We start from the raw sequence: 21,729 nt of genomic DNA on the forward strand, positions 1-21,729 counted from the left end.
AATTGCAGATTTTCTTTACAGAGGTGAATCGGGAGCTGGTAAAACAGAGAACACCAAGAAGGTCATTCAATATCTGGCTCACGTTGCTTCTTCACACAAGTCCAAAAAAGACCAGGTAAGACCTAGGTTTAATGATGCTTTATTGCTGTGCTGACTTTGGACAATAAATATATATTAGCTGATGTTGTTAAAAGCTGTATTGCTCAATAAAAGCCTAGATACTAACATCTATCAGGGATCTGAGGAGGACAGTGAACTATGAAACAAGTTTGTCAAAAATTGCAAGCCAGGGAACACTGTTCTAAGTCATAACTCCTTTGAATTCAGTGGAGTTACAGTGGTGATAAGCTCATCCACAACCAGTTGGATTCATGGGCAAGTGCATAGGCAAGGGACACTATAAATGAAGGATCACCCATGCTGAACTTTTCATGGATGTATTGCTTATAACCAGTCCAGGCAGTTTACAACTGATCCTTCTGTGGAGGAGCCGTCTCCTTTCTTCTGTACTTTTATAGATTAGGCCTGGGTATTATATATACTGCCTCAAACCTGGAGAATGGAGTGATAGGCTAGTGGACATCAGCTGAAAGCTTTGAAATTGTAGAAAAAAAATTAAAGGGTGGAAAACAGCCAAGTGTTAGCAGCACATGAAAGAAGGGTGGTGGTGATGGTGGGAGAACTTCAAAGATGTCTCACTTATATTTTTTTCCCCCTCCCTCTCCCCCGATGGACTATTGCCGAATTCGTCAGTTGTATCCTCGTAGGTGAGCTGCACGTTTACTGCACGTTCTGCACCAGGAATGCATTTTCTGTCCCATTGTGTGATTTTTTTTTTTTTTTGAGCAGCTTTTCACTCCACACCAATGTCACTTTCTGCAGCTAAAACAAATCCATAGACAATTCACAATTTTTTTTTTGTGTGGTGCACAGTAATCTTTTTGTGAGGATGTTCAGTTGGAGACTAATATCAAGAATACTTGTGTTCTGTGCTCAATACTAGTTTGCATTTAAGATTTTTCTTGCAGAATTTTCCAAGACATACCACTTCAGAAGTATTCCTCCAGGGCAATAGGACTGGACCAGGCTTTCCTAGAACTACAAGCATGTAGTGTGTGGTGTTCCTAGTAAGACAAATGTAGTTAGGTGTTTAGCTTTGTGTTCATTGCAGTGAGTTGTGGCTGCATGTTGTGAAGAAGGTTGAGGGGAAGGCTGCCCTGCAGACAGGGTGTTCTGGGGCTGAGCTTGTTAGCCAGAGCTGAACAAGTTGGAAATGTTCACTGGTGAGCTGCGTTAATGCAAGCCAGATGCCAAGTGTGTCCACTGTATCACAACAGAAGGATTTTCCCATAGTAGCTTAACGTGTAGACATCTTATGTGTATAGAGTATACAAATAAGAAGGCATTTCTGCACACAGGCATACTGTGTGTGTGCGCACACAGAGTAATAAGTAACTTCTGGAATCCAACAAAAAAACCCCAACCTTGTATGTGCCAGAGTTTCAGACGTATGAAGACTTTTTCCATGGTCTGTCAGTAGCTTTATTTAGAAACATTCTCCTTTTTTTTTTTTTTTTTTTTTTTTTTTTTTTTTTTTTTTTTTGTGTGTGTGTGTGGAAAATAAAATCATGGAGTTAAGTATTCTTCCCCTGTTTATCCTTGAGCAAAATTTGAACCACTAAAGCAGGACAGACAGTCTTCTTAGGAGAATAAACCAATTCTAAATTGGACTGGTTGGTGATTTGCCCAAGTTCTGTATTTACTGCCCCCCAAGTTTTGATTCTTCTGAGAAGTTCTGCAGCTCACATTCTGCTCTGATTTTGTAACTAGACAGTAGCACCAGCCTTACCAGAGAGGATTTAGAACTGGAGTCTTTGAATGTAATTGGTAATGAGTGCTCTATGCAACAATTCCTTACAAACCTTGAACTTGCAACCAGATTATAAGTGTTTATGAAGATGAATGCATTAAATTTTTTGAAAATCTCAGGTATGCTGATCATGGCAGATTTTCTTCTTTAGGTAGAGTATGATAGTGCCAAACCTTTATGCTGCAAGACTCTGCATAGAACTTAATCAATGATAATATAGAAAGTAGTGGTACTTTATCTACCATGAAGGTTTCTTGACTCTCACCTATTAGAGTTTTGGATGTAAGCCCCCGTTTTCCCAAGTATCAGAGCAAAATCAGATTTATAAAGCATATTCTTCAACTCCAGCTCTTTTGTTTTGGAGACAATGGCACCTTCCACTGATCCTAGTGCATTAGTATATTCAGCTAAATAGCTTCTAGCTGCATGGTGTGACTGCTGAGCACATTAAAGCTGCTTTTGGGGTCTACTGAATCTAATCATATAAACACTTCATTTGATGAAACTTTGTTTATGGAAGTTGAGATTGATGTTTTCCCTTGTTTAGTCTCTTCTTCTCTACTGATTTAAGTCATGTAACAGTTTTTTTCAAGATGAAAAATTTGCAGCTAATCAGAAATTAATGGGTAATAGTTGCTAATGCTTAAACATTTGTGTTGAAGGTTACGTTACTGACGATGTTTCTCCCTTCTCCATCCAACCCACTGTTGTTTGGATTCAGTTATCGAAGAATCTCTCACATAACTGCAGAGAATGCGAAAGTAAATCCCTAAAGTGTAAAAAAAAAAAAAAAAACCAAAAAAAAAAAACCAACAACAAGCCCCACCAAAATAAACAAAACCACCAAACAGCCTCCCCCATCTTTCAGTTTTTTAAATTGCATGCTGTGAAAGCTAGCTGTGATTTCTAGGTGCCTTTCTCCATACTTCCAGAAGAATAAATGGCTGGCAGAAGTTCTACATTGTGTAGAAGTCATTCCAAAAAGCATATGAGATGCAAAAAAATGCAGCATACAAGGTAGATATCAAGGATTTTTGTTGCTTTAAATTGGTGTAACTTCAGAGGACTATAAAGAGAGTATACTGAATTGCACTGCCTAACCACAGGCTAACAGATCCAGTGTCTGCTGCTTCTGTTTTGACGAGGAATATTGTACATACTTCAAATGCATGCCAAGTATTAAACAAATTTGTTTCAGGTCAAGGAATGGCAATTACAGGTGTCAGAAAATTGGCAGCGTCTTGATGATAGGAACCTTAGAATTTCTAGAAAGCTTGTGATGAACAGCTCTGTGTTGTACTGGTTTTGCTTTGCAGAATTACCCATTGTATAATAATAATGAAGTATCTTCCTTCAGTGAAAGGTGATCAAAATTTAAGGTAAAAATAAACCAAACAGCGCCACGCAAAAAAAGTCTTTACAATTTTGAAGATAATGGGATGGTCTTTTTTTTAAAAAAGACAGCGAACAGTGAGGAGTGAATACATTGCAGTAATCGCAGCCACTTAATCTTACGTGCCATTGCCACGGCATTCTGAGAACTTGATCTTCCCACTGTATGGTGCTAAGGCAAGTCATGAAGGCTAGCTGACTTGACCAGCTCTTAAGCATTTTCTTTTCCTCACAGCTTTACACTGCTGTGAGTCTGAGCTGGCATTCTCTATGCATATTGCTACCTTGCTGGTTCAAGAGACCTAATCACCACTAAACCACAGTTTACCAACACCTACTTGACACTAATGACACTTTTTTTCCTGAGGTACTAAATAACAGGAGGGTCTACAGTATGGGTTTCTGTCAACTTTTGATCTTTGTGTAGCTAAGCATGACCTTAGTTTTATCTTTAGCCAAAAAATTAGAATAGATTTTATGTCTAAACTTGACTTCTGTTTAGGGGAAAAAATGGGCATTTTGTTTCATAGTTGGGTTGAAATGTTATGTTGCTTGCATCTCTCACCTGCATAGTAACACAAAGGCCTAGGACCTCACTGCAGGATGGGGAGGAGAAATGGGATGAGGGAAGAGTGTCCCAACTTCATTACACGTGCCAGAAGGGAGGAGAAATGTGACTGCCACACAGTTTCAAGGACTAAACCCTAGTTTTCAAGGTTTTCTCCTTACAAAACCATACGCTGGGTCTGTTGTGAGAGAGCAGGTGTCCCACCTCAGGTTCCCTTCCCAGGGCTACCCTCCTTGTTATATATACTTGTCAGTGAATGGAAGTGTTTGCAGAAGCTGCCCCTTCGGTGTATGTGTGGTTCTGCAGGTCCTGAGGGTCTTGTTTGGCCTTGCTCTTTGCAAGCGTGAACTGAGGTCATTGTGGAAGTAAGAAATAAAATTTGTAGTTCTTTGTACATTTCTCATGTATCTTCCTCTTCGTATATATTTTTTTTATTGCATGTATTTTTAGAGAGGTTGTGTAAGGACTAATCTGTTTTATAATGCACTTTGAGAATAAATGGGAACAATTTTCCTTTAGAAATACCCTTAAATAATTGGCCCATAAATTCCAGTTCTTGCGAATCTAACTTCATTTCCATCCATTATGCACAGGAAGCCTTGAGTACTTGCTGATAACTGATAAAAAGAGAAACATTAATATAAACTGTCATTTTCTGTCTCTAGAAGATTTTTAGGCAATCTTGAAATATATAGAACTTCATTTTTAGCACAGAGGACAAGTAATTTTTAAAAACAGCCAGGGAAATATCTAGAGCCTGCAGGGAAAGGTGTATATGCTCCAGTGGTCTAGTACTTGACAGGGGTAAAGGTTCTGAATTTTCTTTTTCTACAGCTCCAGCATTTTATGTTCCTTAAGGGGAGGAGTGTGCGAATATAGCAGCGGAATGCAAGCGATCATGCAGTTTGTGGGATACCACTAATTCCCCTTCTTGTGTGTGTGTGTGTGCCTTCTTACAAAGGAGTTCTTTGCTTGTTTGTATTTTGGAAGATGTCAGCTCTTAGTGCAGGCTTCTTGTTTGTGGTGGTTTTTTTTTTTTTTTCCCCTAAAAAAAAAAATTAGACCTTTTCAGACTAACTTCTTAACCTACTACTAGCAGAGTTCAGGACTGTTTTGCAGTAGCAAGACAGGGTTTTCCTCACTCCTCCAGCCTAGATGGCAAGACACTTCTGGGATGAGGGCCTGATCTTGGATGGTACGGTGTTTCGCTTTGATCCTGGGAAGTCTGTGAGGTGTTACACAAAGTGGCTTTGAAGGGTGGCTTGTTAATGGAAAGGGAGCACTGCGATGCCGTTGTGTTGAGGAAGGGAACAAGGAATATTTGTGAATGTTTCTGTTTTACCCAGATAACTAATGAGTCTCTTTTGAAGGTTTAAGGTATCATCTCCAAAGATTTAATGTGGCTTCTCTACAACAGATGCTAAGCTAGTGTGAATTGAAACTTCAGCGCTGGTTTGACCCAAGGGTTAATGCAGTGAACTGCTATCTACTTTATTAATTTCTGATTTCTCTCTAGGGAGAACTGGAGAGACAGTTGCTCCAGGCTAATCCAATCCTGGAGGCCTTTGGAAATGCCAAGACGGTGAAGAATGACAACTCCTCAAGATTTGTGAGTATTGTTATCTGACATGGGTGCCAGTATTCTCCAGTTCCTAGAGGGAAGACCTAGTCTACTTCTGGGTGAATTGATGTCAGGGGTAGGACAACTGTCTGCAAGTGACTTCCTTCACGTTAATCTGGGAAGTGAGTTTCATTCCATGAATTATCCAGAATAGGCCTGATAGGTCTCTGGAATGAATGAACCTGACTCTGCACGAGGATCATCTATACCAATTTTTTGTGTAAGTTTATTACAGTCAGTTTTATCCTGGAGAGCAAATACTGGTCCTTGTTTTGATTGCTTTGGAGAGCAACAGACAGTGTCTGAGGGGCAGATGAGGGACCTAGAGCTGAAACTAAATGAAAATGGTTGAAGCTGACATTGAGGAAGATGGAGCTGTTTAGGTCATATAGCACATGAAACTGAAGGGACCTTGGTTATGGGAAATCTAGGTTGAAACTTAATGAATTTGAATTATAGGCTCTCTGAATGTCAGAAATGTCTGAAAGCGGTGCCTTGTTTGTTAAATCGCTGGTGTGATCAGTAGGCATTGCCTATTGGCTGACCTTATGTTTTGCCTAAAACCTGTCTGACCTGTTCTGAATTTCCTGAATTAAATAGAGAAGGTTACCTTTGCTGCTTACTCCTGTTAACCACTGAATGCTAATTTTAATGCTATTATCTTCCTCTTAGGGCAAATTCATCAGAATCAACTTTGATGTCAACGGCTACATTGTCGGAGCTAATATTGAGACCTGTATCCTTTCTGTAACCACTTAAAAGGAAAAGTTAAAGGCTATAGAAGTGGCGGTAATGGTACTCGCAGTCTGCTCACAATTGACTGTCACATTGAGAAAATGGTAGGAAGCACTTAGCAAGATTACTGTTGCAGTCTCCTGTTTCTTCATATAGTATTTTGTGATCTTTTGATCGTGATGGAAACCTTTTCTGAATGAATGAATTCTAACTTCAGGAGGCTGAAATGGAAGCATAAACTACGATAAGATGAATAACTTTGGAATTTTGTAAGCTGTTCTCACTTCTGCCCAAGGCAAATAGGGGATGGATGGCCACTGTTTTTCTGGGTTTTTTTAATCAGTTAAGTCTCTCTTATCATAGCCATGGTTTGGAGGCTGGCAGAACTGAGACCTGAAGCTCAGTGGGTTGTTGACTGGTAATGATTGCTATATCAATACCCCTGTTAACGGCACGAGAAGAACATCAGGTAGTAGTACATCAGGAGATTTTTCTCCTGCCATGGAATAAGAGGTGATTTGTACGCCCTGCCATATGCCTTGACTCTCTGCAGATCTGCTGGAGAAGTCACGTGCAATTCGTCAAGCCAAAGAGGAGAGAACCTTCCACATCTTTTACTACCTGCTATCTGGGGCTGGGGAGCATTTGAAGAGTAAGTGTGACTTTGTTGTGGTTATGGGGTTCCCTCATCGCAATGACAGAGGGTCCAAAACACTTGCAGGCTAGGACCTGTTCCTTCACAGTGTCTTGTCTCTGCCTTTTAGATACGGTCACCCCTACTTCACTTCTTTTACACACTCATACTTCCCTCTGCCCTCCCCCTGCACTTCTCTGTTTCTGAAAACTTCCTTCTCTGGTTCCTTCCTGCACTTGTCTCCTTGCCAGCAATGACTCTACACCCTTCCTTATCTAAATTACTGTCCCTTGTTTAGTCTTGTCTTGCATTATGTAAACTTTTTTTAGCGCAGGAAGGGTCCTACTGCAATGTACTCACTGTTTAACTGAATTGAGCAAAGCTGCTAGCACCTAAGCAGCTCTAGAAGTCTAGGATCCTACTGCACCTAGCTTTAATACTTCAGCCTAGTAATTAGAATCCATGGTGTGGAAGAGCTGCAGATTTGATCTGGGGGAAGGACAGAAGGACAGGACTTTTCTCATAGTTGCTGCAGTTTCAAGACCTATGTATTAACTTTCACCTGACTTGAAACAAATGAGTTGCCTGAAATTAAAGGCAAATTTACTTCCGAGTTAATCCCTGCTTCTTACAGACTTAGGGCATAATGATGATTGACATTGCTTTGGTAGAGTAGTCCAGAGGAGGGAATAAAAAGAAATGAGGCAGAAAACCTCCAGGTTTGTCTAAAATACATTAAATATTCAGCCTGCGGTAAAACTGGGCTTAATCTTAAATTCATACAGCACCTGCTAGCATATGCAAGTCAGAAATTTGGTCTTGGTGGTAGTTTGTCTAGTAAAAAAAAAAAAAAAAAAAGTTATAGTAACTTCTTTCTCAATTCTTTCCTAAGCTGATCTGCTACTGGAGCCTTACAACAAATACCGCTTCCTTTCCAATGGGCATGTTACAATCCCGGGTCAGCAAGACAAAGATATGTTTCAGGAGACCATGGAGGCAATGAAGATCATGGGCATCCCAGATGAGGAGCAGATAGGTATGAATCCTATGAAGGGCTTGAAAATGCAAGGAAATGACAGAGGGAAGAGATCATGCATCTCTAAAGCTTTTTTGTTCTGGGGTTCTTTTTTGTTTATTTGTTTTGGGTTTTTTGTTGGGTTTGTTTTGCCTGGTGTCCATTCCCATGCTGCACCTCCCCCCCCCCCCCCCCCCCAAGTGAACAGTGTACAAATAATAAACTTAGTAGCTTTGGAGTGACCCACCTCAGGATCTACCAGCACAGTTTCAGTTTATACAGTTAAGGTTACAAGTCAAGCAGCTAATGAAAACATGCTTCTGCTTGCTGTTTTTGTTTCCAATATGAGGGCTGTATATCCAGGTTATGAATAACATATCCAAGATACAAGAATCCTCTCATTCTCTTGTGCAATGCATGGCTTGTGTGCTCCCCCTATCCCTAAGCAGTGGCTTTAAAGTATCTAATCCAACCACTGCTGGATTAGTACTTTGAGAATGGCCTGGTCATAGTGCCTTTCTTTCCAGCTTAACACTGAACTGCTGATCAGAAATTAATATTGTCTGATTCTGGGAGCACAGTACCATGAAAGTGAAGCTAGAATTGCATACAGCCAGCACAAAGTGCAGTGATATGTATTCACCAGAGCTCTGTGCTGTCTCATTCATGATCTGCTTCAGTGATTGGGAACCAGTGTTTTCGCAAAATCTCGGTTTCTAAATGTGTAAGGTCTCATAAAACTAGGACTGTTTTTTCTCTACACTGAAGCAGGCATCTGTGGTGATTTGAGGTCATCACCTCCTCTGATGGAAGCTGCAGCCCTGAGGCTGTAGGGAATATGTGCCTGTGCCTTACCTATTGCTCTTCCCGGTCCAGACTGCTATAAATCCATGCTGTTGTCATCCGCAGTTTAATATACTTCTTGATATCCTGAATCATCTGAGACTGAAATTGCTGTATAGAGGTGAAGAGAAATTTGCCTAAACCGAATAAAAGAATTAGCAGCATAATTTATTGTCAGGATGTCCTTCTGTGCTCAGGTTTTTGAGTTGGGTTTTTAATGTATGCTCTAGGGCATATCTTTGCTGTCACGTAGATGATAAATTGGTTCCAGCCACTACAGCAAAGATAGCTTTAGTGTTTTGCATTTGCGGTTCGAAGTGTGAAGGGCATTCATGTTCCTTATAGGCTCTTCAGAATAATTACATACAGTAGCTGGCTGGATGGTAGGTTTACTTAGTTTTGATGTAAAGTCTAAAAGCTGACTATCTTAATTTGAGACAACATACAAGTAAGCCGTCTATCCAATTATCAGGATTCCAGATTCAGCTACCAAACCACTGGATTTCATAACATGCCACTAGGAACTTATGTGTTTCTTTTCTGTTAGTCCTCATGTAGCATATATAGAGCCTTTGTTCACTCTGCTATCAAAGATGTTGTTTTAAAATAAATGTTTCTGCAAGTGTCATGATTTAACCTCTGCTGGCAGCTAAGCATCACATAACCACTTGCTCACTTCTCTGCATTGCCTGCCCCCAGTGGAATGGAGGGAAAAACAGAAGGGTAAAAGTGACAACATTCATGGGTTGAGATAAAGACAGTTTAAGTAAGCAAAAGCTGTGTGCACAAGCAAGCAAAATAAGGAATTAATTCACCACTGCCCATTGACAGGTGGGTATTCAGCCATCTGCAGGAAAGCCGGGCTCCGTCATGCCTAGTGGTCACTTGGGAAGACAAATGCCATAACTCCAAATGTCCCTCCTTTCCTTCTTTTTCCCCCAGCTTTATATGCTGAGCATGATGTCGTGGTATGGAATATCCCTTTGGTCAGCTGGCATCAGCTGTCCCAGCTGTGTCCCCTCGCAACATCTTGTGCACCCCCATGCTCACGGGTGGGGTGAGAGGCAGAAAAGGCCTTGGCTCTGTGTGAGCTCTGCTCAGCAGTGTTATCAACACTGCTTTCACCACAAATCCAAAACATAGCCCATACTAGCTACTATGAAGAAAATTAACTGCATCCCAGCTAAAACCAGCACAACAGGTAGAAACTAGGGAATGAAATAACTTCGGTACAAGATTCCCTTTGCATTTGCAGTTTCCTTTACTCAAGAGTACTAGAAGCTCTTATGCAGTGAGCTTTGATTGATACACAGTGAAAACTGTATTGATGCAATGGCATTGAAAAATGTCATTCCTCTCCTAGTGTCTGATGCTGCTCTTATTACGTGCACCATTCAAAGAGTATGAATATACCATTAGCAATGGGTGGGGTGCTTCAGCATGTAATTAGTAACAGTTACGGTGCAGGCACTTTGGCCCACATCCTGCTGCCCTTCATACGTTATATGTCTGTATGGACTACAGACTTTGGTCAGGGAGCTGAAAGTGGTACAGGGTTTAAGGGACAAAATCTTCCTTCTCTTAATTGGTTTGTACTCTTAATAACTGTCTCTTTCCTGTGTTAAACAGTAGTCATTGAGGAAATTTGAATATTGAATTCATTGAGTGAATTTTGGCCCTCTAACAGAGAACAAACTTTTTATCAGAAAATATATATGTTGTAGGGTGGCATGTTACGTTCAGTCCTGTCTCCCACTTCACTGTAACAATGTTGAGAACAGGTAAATTGCCAGGCTGTGTAGTTTGCATAGGAGGGACAGGGCAAGTCCTGTGTCCTGAATGGGAGTCATATAGAGGAATTACCTGTGCGTTGTTTTTCCAGATTCCATAAAGATCTTTGGGATGTTGAGAAGGGCCTCTTAGCCATGTCAGGAAAGGTGACTGCGATGTATCAGGGCTTTTGGTGATGTCTGACACTAAGCTGTAATTATTATTTTAAAAGGTCTCCTGAAGGTTATCTCAGGTGTTCTTCAACTTGGCAACATAGTCTTCAAGAAGGAGCGTAATACAGACCAAGCCTCTATGCCAGACAATACAGGTAAGCAATCTTCTTCCTTCCTCCCCACAAAGAAAAATGCAGAGAAAAGCCTACAGAAGCTTCTTGCAAGTAGCAGAATATGTTACAGTACGTAGGGAATACTGGAGTCTTGTTTTCCTATACGGTGAATTATTTAACAAAGGAGCTGATGTGCTCCTTCACAGAAATACTCGCTGTGTTGCCAGGCGTGCATGTGCAGCCACCCATAGGCAGGAACGCGGCAGTGTTCCTGTGACAGGGCTAGGCAGGAAGTGCATGTGATGACCAGATGAAAAAGATTACTCTACTGGAATATGTAGTGTGTGTGTCTTTTAACCAAGCTAGGAATGATTGCTTCTGCAAACCTACGTTATCAGGCTTCAGGGAATGTTCTTTGCTGACTCTGTAGGTAGACATGTGACTGTAAGAGTAAGGTGCGTAGTTTTGTGGTGGGTATAAAGTATGTGTATGTGTTTTAATTGCACTGCCCATTGTTACGTGTGTAAATATTACACTGTTTCACGTGATAAGAAAGCTATCTGTTGGAAGACTTAACTCTTAGACCTTCATTATCGATATACTGCAGAAATGTAAGAAGCTGTTAATTTATCTTTAAGGTTTTATATTTTTGGCAATTATTATGATGGAAAATACCCTCTAAATAGACGTTTAGGGAGGAGAATAAACCATTTGGGGTTTGAATCTTGAATCTGAAATACAGAGTTGCCTCAAAGACTAATCAGTAGCTGAAGACAGAACAGTTAGCTTCAGAAATCCATTACTTGACATATCTTTAAATTACAATGAACTTTCTAAAGCTTCTGTGTTATTACTTAGTTGTATGAGAGTGTTCTTTTAATTTCGTGGCTTCTCAATAACCCGTAGTATGCATTGCAAGAGGGTTTTGGGGGATTTTTTGGTTTTGAAGATATCTTTGTCTCACCAACCTGTTCTTCATTTAATATTTTTATAAGCTGTTCTGTGACTTTTGGGAAGGCAGTTGCAGGAATGTTTTTCTTTTTCTTTTGCCTTCTGTGAGAAAAATGAACATTAATCTCTTTGTTTCCTTTTACCATCTTTAGCTGCTCAGAAAGTGTCTCACCTCTTGGGTATCAATGTGACGGATTTCACTAGAGGTATCCTGACTCCTCGCATCAAAGTTGGGCGAGATTATGTCCAGAAAGCTCAGACCAAAGAGCAGGTAAGCATTTTGTAAAATTGAACAAGTACTTTAGTCTTTTATCTTGCCGCCACAAAGCTAATAAATGTATTAGAGGGTTTTGTAGCATTTAATAACCATCTTTATGACTTTATGACATATGCAATGTATGGCAACCACACTTGAATACTGTAGCGTGCATATTGCAAGAGAATGTAATTTCCCTAATTTTGGCAACTGGCTGTCCCAAGGGAGTAAGATCCTTCAGTGCTGTATCCACGGGTGACATTTTCAAGCTGCTATAATACAAAGAGCACTATTTTTGAGTAGGTCAGTTACTAGGGTGGAAGAATTTGCTGCTCAGCCTTGAAATTTTGTAACACTCTTGAATCAGGTTGTGCCCTAATTGAAACCTGACCTAGGAGCTAGTAGGGTCCTGAATGGGGCAAAGCCCCTGTGGGTACTCGCTGCACAGCTTCTTTATTAACACGTCCTTGTTCTCAGTGCGAATAAACATGCCCCCATAGCATGGAAGGGTTTAGGAAGAGAGTGAAGTCTAGAAATAGTCACGGGCTGCTTTTCCATTCTGCCTTTCCATTTTGATTTTTAATTTCTTACTACACATAGTACTTTTTTTTGTCAATCCCAGGTAGGGTAGTGGCATGGGAGGGAGGGATTTGGCTTCACAAATCCAAAATTACAAAAGAATGTAAACGCTTTTCTTTAGGCCTGTGAAACCTGCTATGTTACTATAGTCTGTGGAGGTCACTGGGCATGATTTTTTTCTTGAATACCAGGCATTGCTTTCTCCAGCAGGCAGGATCCTGAAATTTGGCTTTGACACACTAATTTAGTAAGACAGATTCTTTGCTCTTGTTTGTGGAGTATTGCACTACTTTTCAGCGGGAATAAATTTTGAAATTAGCCTTGTTCAGTGAGTTTGGTGGTAGAGGGAAAATCAGACTGCAGTTGGGCCATTAGATGCCAAAACTGTGTAATCTGTGCCTTTCTTTAGATTCTAACCTAACTCTTGATCTTTGCCTTTTCTCTTTAGGCTGACTTTGCCATTGAAGCGCTGGCTAAAGCCACGTATGAGCGTATGTTCCGGTGGCTGGTTATGCGTATCAACAAGGCATTGGATAAGACCAAGCGACAGGGTGCATCCTTCATTGGAATCCTTGACATTGCTGGTTTTGAGATTTTTGAGGTAAGGGGATATCAGGTCCTTGTACTCTTTTTATCATGGAGCAAAGACTGCTGAAGGAAATCACTTTAAAACTGGAAGAGAACAGTGTATAATTTCGGAAAGGATTCTACTTTTGTTACTTGAGATCTCTGCTGATGTGAACTGTCAGATAAGTGGTTCATTTGTTAGTATTTGACATATTCTGCACATGTGTTCTCATTGCGGTATATTTTGGTGCTTACATGCTTTTTGTCCTGTGCATTAGAATTATTTTAATTTCACAGTTTGAGATGTTCTTGAATCTTTATAGCTCACAGTTTTAAGAGTTTGCTAACCTACAAAAATTTTTTTTAAAGTGTGTAGAGTTACGGATCACCACTGGACTTAAAATTTCATGTCCCGTTAGTCTGTCCCAAAACATTTAAGGGATGATCTGCTGAAATCTGTTAGTGTCATTAAAAATCTGTTAGTGTCGTTAAAAATTGTTAGAGATAGTTTTGTCTTCCTACTGATGAATTTTGGAAAAAACAAAGACATGGTAGACCAAATCAGATCCAATATAAATTGACCTATACATGCTCCTTTCTTAAAGAAACCTGAAAATCAGGGATCAGATTGTGGTTTCACATGCAGTTAGATTTAACAGCAGCGGTTTGGTGCAGAAAAGGATTGAACTTGCTCCTTTTCCCCTCTGCTGCTCCTGGCTGCAACTGCTTGTGCTGTTCACCTCTCTGGCCCTGGGGAAAATATTTTCTTAGGGTGTTTTGTAATTGAATCAGTCTGCAAAGGGGAATCTGAGCATAAAAACTGATGCAAGATAAATGTAGGATAGGAACAGTGGAAATAAAGTTGAGAGATGGAAAAAGAGAGGAAGTGGGAGCTCCCTCTGTAGGTGGCAGTGAACTGTCAGGCCAAACCTTTATGTCTCTGAAACAACAATTTTAGAATGTGGATTTGCATTATACTTAGTCTGAAGCAGCCATAGGCTGCCATCAGAAAAGAACTATCCTGCCATTATCCCAGACAGGCAGCTGTTATCAACCTTTGTTATGCTGGATCTAACTCTTGTGCAGCTGCAAAGTGAATTGGACCAATTGGAAAATTAAGACATGGAAAAGTTGAGGGCTGGTTGTTTTTTTCCTCTCCCCTCTCAGATTAGTCTACCTTTGGTTTCATGGTTGCTGAATCTCATGAAAAGGAGGGGAGTGGAAATACATGGAATTTCTGAAACGTGGAGGAAGTAGAACGGGACCGTTCTCTTTCACAGCTGCATTGTATTTAGCGTGGTCTAACATGAAAATGCACTGTGGGTGGTTATTAACCTTGTCCTTACAGTTTGAAGAAATCTGGAGATGTTGAAGAATTTTCCCTTGCTTTCCTTGCTCTGATTTTATATATGAGGATTAAAAGGGGACTTTCCAGTCCACATGCTTTTAGGAGTTTGTCTTCGGGCTTCTGTTCCTTCCCCTTCCTATGAAGAGCACTTGCCAGCTCTGAGTTTGTGAGAAAATCTTTTCTATTCCCAGGTTAAGTAGCTGTAGTAATTATTCTTTTGTTTACAACTAAACATTCTTTTGCAAAGTCTGAGGAACAGTGTATATGAATTCTCTAGGGATTGAAGCAGTGAGGCAATGGCATGTGACAGGAAAGGCAGTTCGTAAGCAAATGGAGATTTTGACAAAGGGCTCCCCACCCCATGCAGAGCACAAACTTAAATTCCTGAACTATAGATGTGATCTTTCACGCTAAGAGAATAGTAGGTGTGTCTTCAAAAACCACTGTTCAAACATCTTTCTACCTTTTTCTTCATTAGCTGAACTCCTTTGAGCAGTTGTGTATTAACTACACAAATGAAAAGTTGCAGCAGCTCTTTAACCACACCATGTTCATTCTGGAGCAAGAGGAGTACCAGAGGGAGGGCATAGAGTGGAATTTCATTGACTTTGGCTTGGACCTGCAGCCCTGCATTGACCTCATAGAGAAGCCGGTAAGCTTGTTGTTCTTCTACCATCGAGTAGCAAGAAATGGCTGCACTAATTTTGTCATTGAGGACATAAACTGGAAATTAGCTTTCTAGCTTTTGGAATCCTCTACTGTGTTTAGAAGTATGTTTATGTTTAGAAGTATATTTGGAAGAAGAAGCGAACAGTTCCCTCTTTGAATGTGTCACCAATAAGTCTGTTAGTATCGGTTCTGTAGGAAGTACTGCATGAAAATAGATATAGTCAGCCACTTTTTCCTCTCACAGGATTGTTTTTATTTGTGTAGATCTACGTGGTGCTAGATGTATGCGTCGTTTACCATAAGTAGTGTGAACCTCCTTACTTAACTGTGTGGTGAGAAGCTGTGAATCTCTGTTGCTTTCCTTCTGTTCTAATGAAACTTGAATATGTATAGATTTCATAGTAGATGTTCCAATAGTAAGGACTAGTTTGTGAAATACTGTGCTGTGGTCTTCTGCATTTAGATACCTGAATATTTGGAGAACAGTGTGATAGTATTCCTTCTATTAAAAACATTTTTTCCCCCATGTCAAATAACCTAGACAAATATGATGGAAGAGACCTTTTCGTAAAATGTTAAGAATTCAGATGAGGATTTGGAAGAATTGTTAACAATTTCTATTAGCATAGAAATAGTTGAACGGATACCACATAGCAGGTGAACGTGATGGGGATCAGGCTTAGGTACCCTTTATATCTCTAGCCATCTAAAGGTGTTAATGAATTGTGCAGTCATGTGTTTAATGATGTTTTGATATTTCCCTTCTTTAAGGCTGGTCCTCCTGGTATACTGGCCCTGCTGGATGAAGAGTGCTGGTTCCCAAAAGCAACAGACAAAAGCTTTGTGGAAAAAGTTGTACAAGAACAAGGCACTCACCCCAAATTTCAGAAGCCAAAACAGCTGAAAGACAAAGCTGACTTCTGTATTATACATTATGCTGGCAAGGTAAAGAATTAGTAGCTAAAACGTGAACGTTGGGATGTCTGCTTGATTTTCTAATGTATAACCACTGCTGCTTAGAAATGGCTACTTACCAAAACGGCTGCCTATGGGAAACCAGTGGAAGATTTCATGAGGTCGTTCCATTGCTGTGGACGTTACAGGGCCTAAGGGTATTTACCTGCAAATTGTTATTTTTATAGTTGAAGACAGGTCAAACAGACACCAGTTTAAATTGTTCTCTGTAACCTGGTGAGATTGAAGGTACTTTTCAAAAATGCTTCTGAAGTCTTGCATCAAGACTTCATCACCAAAAATGATGATGCAGTTGTTTTTTGTGTTACACTGTGGGTGGTGCAAACTGGCATTGCAAATCCATTCCCTTACTGACAGAATAGAACATGCAGCTGTCTGTTAGGGTTTGAAATTTGTAGGTATGCTTGCTTAGATGGCAAATCCAAGAGTGATTAGGTAATCTGTTGCTGATTGTGCAAACCTCAGTGCTGCTTTTATAGACTTTGCAGGATCTTGTTGCATCTTGTGCTGCAGAAAATCCCCCCCCCCAAGTTTCTTGATGTGTTTATCTTCTCCAGGTGGATTATAAAGCGGATGAATGGTTGATGAAGAACATGGATCCACTGAATGATAACATTGCTACTCTTCTCCACCAGTCATCGGATAAGTTTGTGTCTGAGCTGTGGAAAGATGGTATGTAATTAAACTTAATCTCTTTGTTTTGGTTTTTTTTTCTCCTGTTTTATGTGGAAGAGTTTGATCATCAAAAGTCTGTGGTGAGCTGTGTTGCTTTTTTTCCCTGAAGACTAAACCACCAAGATGAGCATTATCTAGAACATCCTTTGCTTAGGTCATGGTATTTCATTAAAAGTTCATTGTAACTCAAGAGAAAGGTTCACTTACGTCAACTTAGGTTAAGCTTGCTGCGTATATAGCAATTATTTCTTGAAACCAAGCATACCAGGATAAAATATAAATGCACCATTATGTCCCAGCAGCTTGCATAGCTGCAAACACAGGATCTGAGGTTGAATCTGTTTTCAGTCCTGCAACTAGTGTGTTCTTTCTGCAGCGTTCAGTATTTTACTCTTCTCTGGTTTTATCTGCTTTTGAGTCTTACTGTTGCTGTCACTTTCTGCGGTGGGTTTTCTTTGACGTCTCTGTCTGTTACAGAGATGCAGAACGTTCAGAGAGCCTATTTCTATCAACACTTTCCTATTCTTCATCTAGAACCAGGTGACTGAGAAACCCAGCTGTCTTGTCATGTGTGTAATGCATCCTAGAGCCATGCAAGAAATGCTTCCGTTAACTTCTCTTTGTCCCTTTGTCATACCTGCTTGTCTTTCTTGTTCATTTCCTCTGCTTTGTGCTAGTAGCTCCTCACAGACTTTAAACCAAAAGCAAAACTCATCTTGCAAGTGGATACAAGAAAAATATGGACATATTCAGGTGCTAAAGGTTGCTCTTGCAAGACTTGCATAGGGACAGCTAGAAGCAAATCCCTGTCAACTGTTTGACCATAGAGCTAGTAAGGCTATATTTCTTGCAAGGTTTGGAGGGAAGATTTCTGAGACTGCATTTAAACTGAAATTCAGTTTAACATTAATTCTAGTATTGGGATTTGACTTCAGCTGCAGATTATTTAAAAGAAAGTTTGGCGAAGGAACTTGTACTGCATGAAAAACGGCCATCAGCAAGTTGTGCCTAACAAGACCTTTGCTGTGTGTGACTCCTTTTGGACTTGAAATGTCAACTGAATCACAGCTTATCAGTTCTCATTTATTGTTCCTAGCTGGATCTTCTGTTGCAAACGACTGTCCTTTTTGCTATCTTGATGGAGATTGCAGAGCCCAAGATTGTTCCAGCTGCAATCTGGGACACTCTTCTGTGGATTTCTCTGTGATGTCATCTAGTAACATAACCTTCTTTTCTTTCTGATAAGACAACCTTGACCCTATTCTAACAGCTGCTCTAGAAGTGAGCAGTTCTAAACTAATACTAGCTGTAAATCAGGATATCCTTTCTTGTTTCTTTTGTAGGGGTTTCTCTTAGTTGTGGTTTTTTAATCAGAAGCCAGTTGACCACAAGTTGATATATTTTTCTGAAGTGAAGATTGGGAAGCCTGAGTAGGCATCAGCCAACCACTAGAGATAAAGTGAAGTAGTAGCTTGAAGCCCTTAATAAAAATGTACTAGGGGTGTGGAAAATTGCAGTGATTTGGTTGTGTGGATGGATTTTTATTTCCATGAAGAAGAGCAAAGGGAAAAAGTAATGCTTTAGTTTCTTCTTGCCCCTGCTACTCTCAGATCAAGCTGGCTTCTGTTGAAAAAAAGGATCTGTGGAGTCCACACATCAAGGTGATAGCTTCATCAGTGCTTGGATGTCACTGTGGCATAGTGGAGAAACTGTTGGGGCAAGGGATTCTGAGTTTCTCCTAGTGGTATTGTTCATGTCTCTGTCATAGAATGCTGTCATAGAATACTTGTACTCTAAAAATGACTCAAACAGTGGTATCTTGAGGTTTGGTTTCTATCATGCCTTTTACCATGTTTGCTCAGTTTAAAGTAGATGTGGCTTTTCTGATCACCGGTCATGGCCGTTCTGCCTGTAATGCAAGAGTGAAGCTGGGCTTTTTCTCTTTAACTGTGGCCCCTTCTGGGTCAGAGTTAACTAATAGTTGACTCTGCTGGGCTAGCAGCTAGAGCTCTTGATCTGTTGTTTTTCATTGTAACCTAAGCAAGTAGAAGCATCTGAAACTCACTTCTAGATTGCTTTTCCAGAGCTGCTATCCAGAGCATCAGTAGAATATGTTTGGGAGTAAGTTTGTCTCCATCGCTCAAACTTCCTGTAGTGAGCTGTTGCTTTTTTTTTCCTTCCTGCTCCTATCCCTGCACAAATTCTGTACAGGAGTCAACATCTGTGTAGAGATGAAGCAAAAAGGATCCTGCAGCTCCTCTCATCCTGTTCTTCCCAGATGTTCTTTGTACATTCCAGTGCTTCCTCTGTGGAAGAATTTTAACACCCTTTCTTGTGCTCTCTCTAGTTGACCGTATTGTTGGGCTGGATCAGGTAGCTGGTATGTCAGATACAGCATTGCCAGGGGCCTTTAAAACCAGGAAGGGTATGTTCCGAACAGTGGGACAGCTCTATAAAGAACAGCTGGCTAAACTGATGGCTACCTTGAGGAACACCAACCCAAACTTCGTCCGTTGCATTATCCCCAACCATGAGAAGAAGGTAAAGACAGTACAGCCTGTGCAGTCTTACATGGGCTTCTTTGGGGCATGTGGCTGGGTTGCTCTCTTTGTCAGGGTTTGCAAGAGATCTTAAAAATGTCCTGTATTCTCAGGATATCTTTTTAAGGTCATCCTAAATAACTGTAGTTACCAATGTTTTGGAGACCAATCTTTGCAGTTCTTCTTAAGATAGCATAAAAACTTTCAATTGCTTCTAGCTGGAAAAGAGAGGACTGGCTGCTTTACAAAAAACAGGGGGACGCCCCTTTTGTAAAAGCTTTGTGGTATTTATAAAGTGTACTTTTTCCTCACTAGGCTGGAAAACTAGATCCCCACTTGGTCCTTGACCAGCTTCGCTGTAATGGAGTGCTGGAGGGAATTCGTATTTGTCGTCAAGGTTTCCCCAACAGAGTTGTGTTCCAGGAATTCAGACAAAGGTAAGGCCTAGAAAAGAATCTGAATCAGTCTTTATCCTGGCAAAGTTAAGACAGACATAAGTGCACAAATTAAAGCATTTTATTGCAACTAGATTGCCACTCTTTTCAAAGGCAGCACATCTGTCCCTTTATATTTGATGGCACAAAGCCTCTTGAAAGCATCTTTGACTTCTCTGCTAAGCGTGTATTTAAGGTGAGGCACAGAGAACCCCGTCTAAGACTGCTTCATACTCTGTCTGGAGATGCATTTTCTTTTCTCTAATGAGACCGTAAACTGTCAAACTCATAGTGGTGTAGGAATGCATTACTGATTTTTTTTTTCCCCTGTTTGTTTGTTGTTGTTTTCAAATATACTTGTGTAACTAGTCTAATACTTTCTCCTTTTCAAATGCTTTCTCCTTTTCAGATACGAAATCTTAACTCCAAATGCAATTCCCAAAGGATTTATGGATGGGAAGCAGGCTTGTGTACTGATGGTAAGACATCCCAGAAACTCTACTTGAATAGAATAAACTTTATGGGTGTGGTTTGGAAATCAGAGTTGTGCATGTTAAATATGTCTTGTACTCACAGACTGAAATTCCAAAGTCAAGTGTTTTGTTTGGTAGGAGGAGGGTGCAAAAAGTTTTCTTTTGGCTTTGCAGATGGAGGCTTCTGGCTAGCATGGGGTTCAATAATCCTAGGCAAAGAGGATCTTTGTTTCCACAGATGCATATACTTTGAGATTCCAGCAGTATTCCTGAAATCAAAATGCTTCTAAGCATTTTGATGTTATCTTTACCTTATACTTAAAGTATGAGCTTCAACAAACTCTTTGTAACAGCCTGCTGATGACAGATGCTTTCAATGAAGGCTCCAATTAATTTCTGCAGGATTCCCTGCTTCAGAGGGAAAGCTTTGGCTCTGTAGCTTGAAGACTAGGGGAGACTGAATTGAATTTGGCTGTAAGGGATTCCTATTTTTTCTTTCTGAAGAGGAATAAGGTATACTACTTTAACTAGTATAAGCAAATCCTTTAAAGGACAGGAAAGTTGGCTGGGGGGCCTTTTTCTGACAAAAGTTAGGACTGGGAAAAAATAAATAGGAAGGATCAACAGATGTTTTTCCTTTAGGAAAGGAAGAGGGCTCTTGGGACTGGCATATGTTCCTCACAGCATCCTTGTAGTTCTGAGTACTTGATGTAGTGTATTAAACAATGCTTTCTATCATATTTTCTGTCTCTGGTTACCTCCTTTTCATGCTGTGCTTGGCTGACCTCCAACTCCTTTAATTGGGACAGGACTTATTTGAGCTAGGAACTTTGGTTGGCCTAGGTGGCTCCTTGTAGGGAGCGGGTGTCTTACAGCCATGAAACATAAATACATTTTGTGATGTTTCACGTGAAGCAGCCTTTGCATGAGATGAATGCTTCTCTCATTTTAGATCAAAGCATTGGAGCTGGATTCAAACCTTTACCGAATTGGACAGAGTAAAGTGTTTTTTAGAGCTGGAGTCCTTGCTCATCTTGAAGAAGAGAGAGATCTGAAGATCACAGATGTCATTATTGGCTTCCAAGCATGCTGCAGAGGCTACCTGGCCAGAAAGTAAGGACCATATTTTGTAAAGTACATCATAAAAATGTACGTTTTTCCCATTCAGGTACAAGTTTCTTCTTTAGAAAAGCTGACTGGAAGTTATTTTTTGTCAGAAAGGCTATGATTTATTTGTTGTTGAAGGTGTTTTAGAGTTTTCTGATCTCTGTAATGCCAGACTTCTGGCACCTGCAAGAAACTCGGTGTGCTGCTATCCCACATACTACCAGAGCAGTAAAGTCTCTTCTTTCTGTAGTAATACTACACAGCAGGCAAAGATTTTGACAGAAATGCTCAAACTGCAAGTGTGCAAATGAAAAAGTCTTAGTATGGTACTGATCCAGGAGGTATAGGATTTCTCTGAAGTTATTGGGTAGGACTGCAAATGATACAGTTCTAAAACCAAAAATATCTGTCAGATTGGCAG

At 40.3% G+C, this 21,729-nt stretch overlaps 1 protein-coding gene across 3 annotated transcripts in view; it reads left to right on the forward strand.

The window, feature by feature from the left end:
* Positions 1-21,729, forward strand: part of MYH9 (myosin heavy chain 9) — a 74,437-nt gene that overhangs the window by 33,174 nt on the left and 19,534 nt on the right. For all 3 annotated transcript variants that reach the window (XM_056339468.1, XM_056339469.1, XM_056339470.1), the window contains exons 5-19: positions 22-115; positions 5,347-5,439; positions 6,124-6,187; positions 6,740-6,838; positions 7,713-7,856; positions 10,681-10,776; positions 11,838-11,956; positions 12,969-13,121; positions 14,914-15,087; positions 15,876-16,049; positions 16,637-16,751; positions 19,102-19,295; positions 19,610-19,731; positions 20,138-20,207; positions 21,154-21,314. In XM_056339468.1, coding sequence (XP_056195443.1) covers positions 22-115; positions 5,347-5,439; positions 6,124-6,187; positions 6,740-6,838; positions 7,713-7,856; positions 10,681-10,776; positions 11,838-11,956; positions 12,969-13,121; positions 14,914-15,087; positions 15,876-16,049; positions 16,637-16,751; positions 19,102-19,295; positions 19,610-19,731; positions 20,138-20,207; positions 21,154-21,314 — 1,872 coding nt within the window. The remainder of the gene's footprint in view (positions 1-21; positions 116-5,346; positions 5,440-6,123; positions 6,188-6,739; positions 6,839-7,712; positions 7,857-10,680; positions 10,777-11,837; positions 11,957-12,968; positions 13,122-14,913; positions 15,088-15,875; positions 16,050-16,636; positions 16,752-19,101; positions 19,296-19,609; positions 19,732-20,137; positions 20,208-21,153; positions 21,315-21,729) is intronic.

This window comes from Falco biarmicus, chromosome 5, assembly GCF_023638135.1.
Source record: "Falco biarmicus isolate bFalBia1 chromosome 5, bFalBia1.pri, whole genome shotgun sequence".
In the NCBI taxonomy this organism is placed as follows: domain Eukaryota; kingdom Metazoa; phylum Chordata; class Aves; order Falconiformes; family Falconidae; genus Falco; species Falco biarmicus.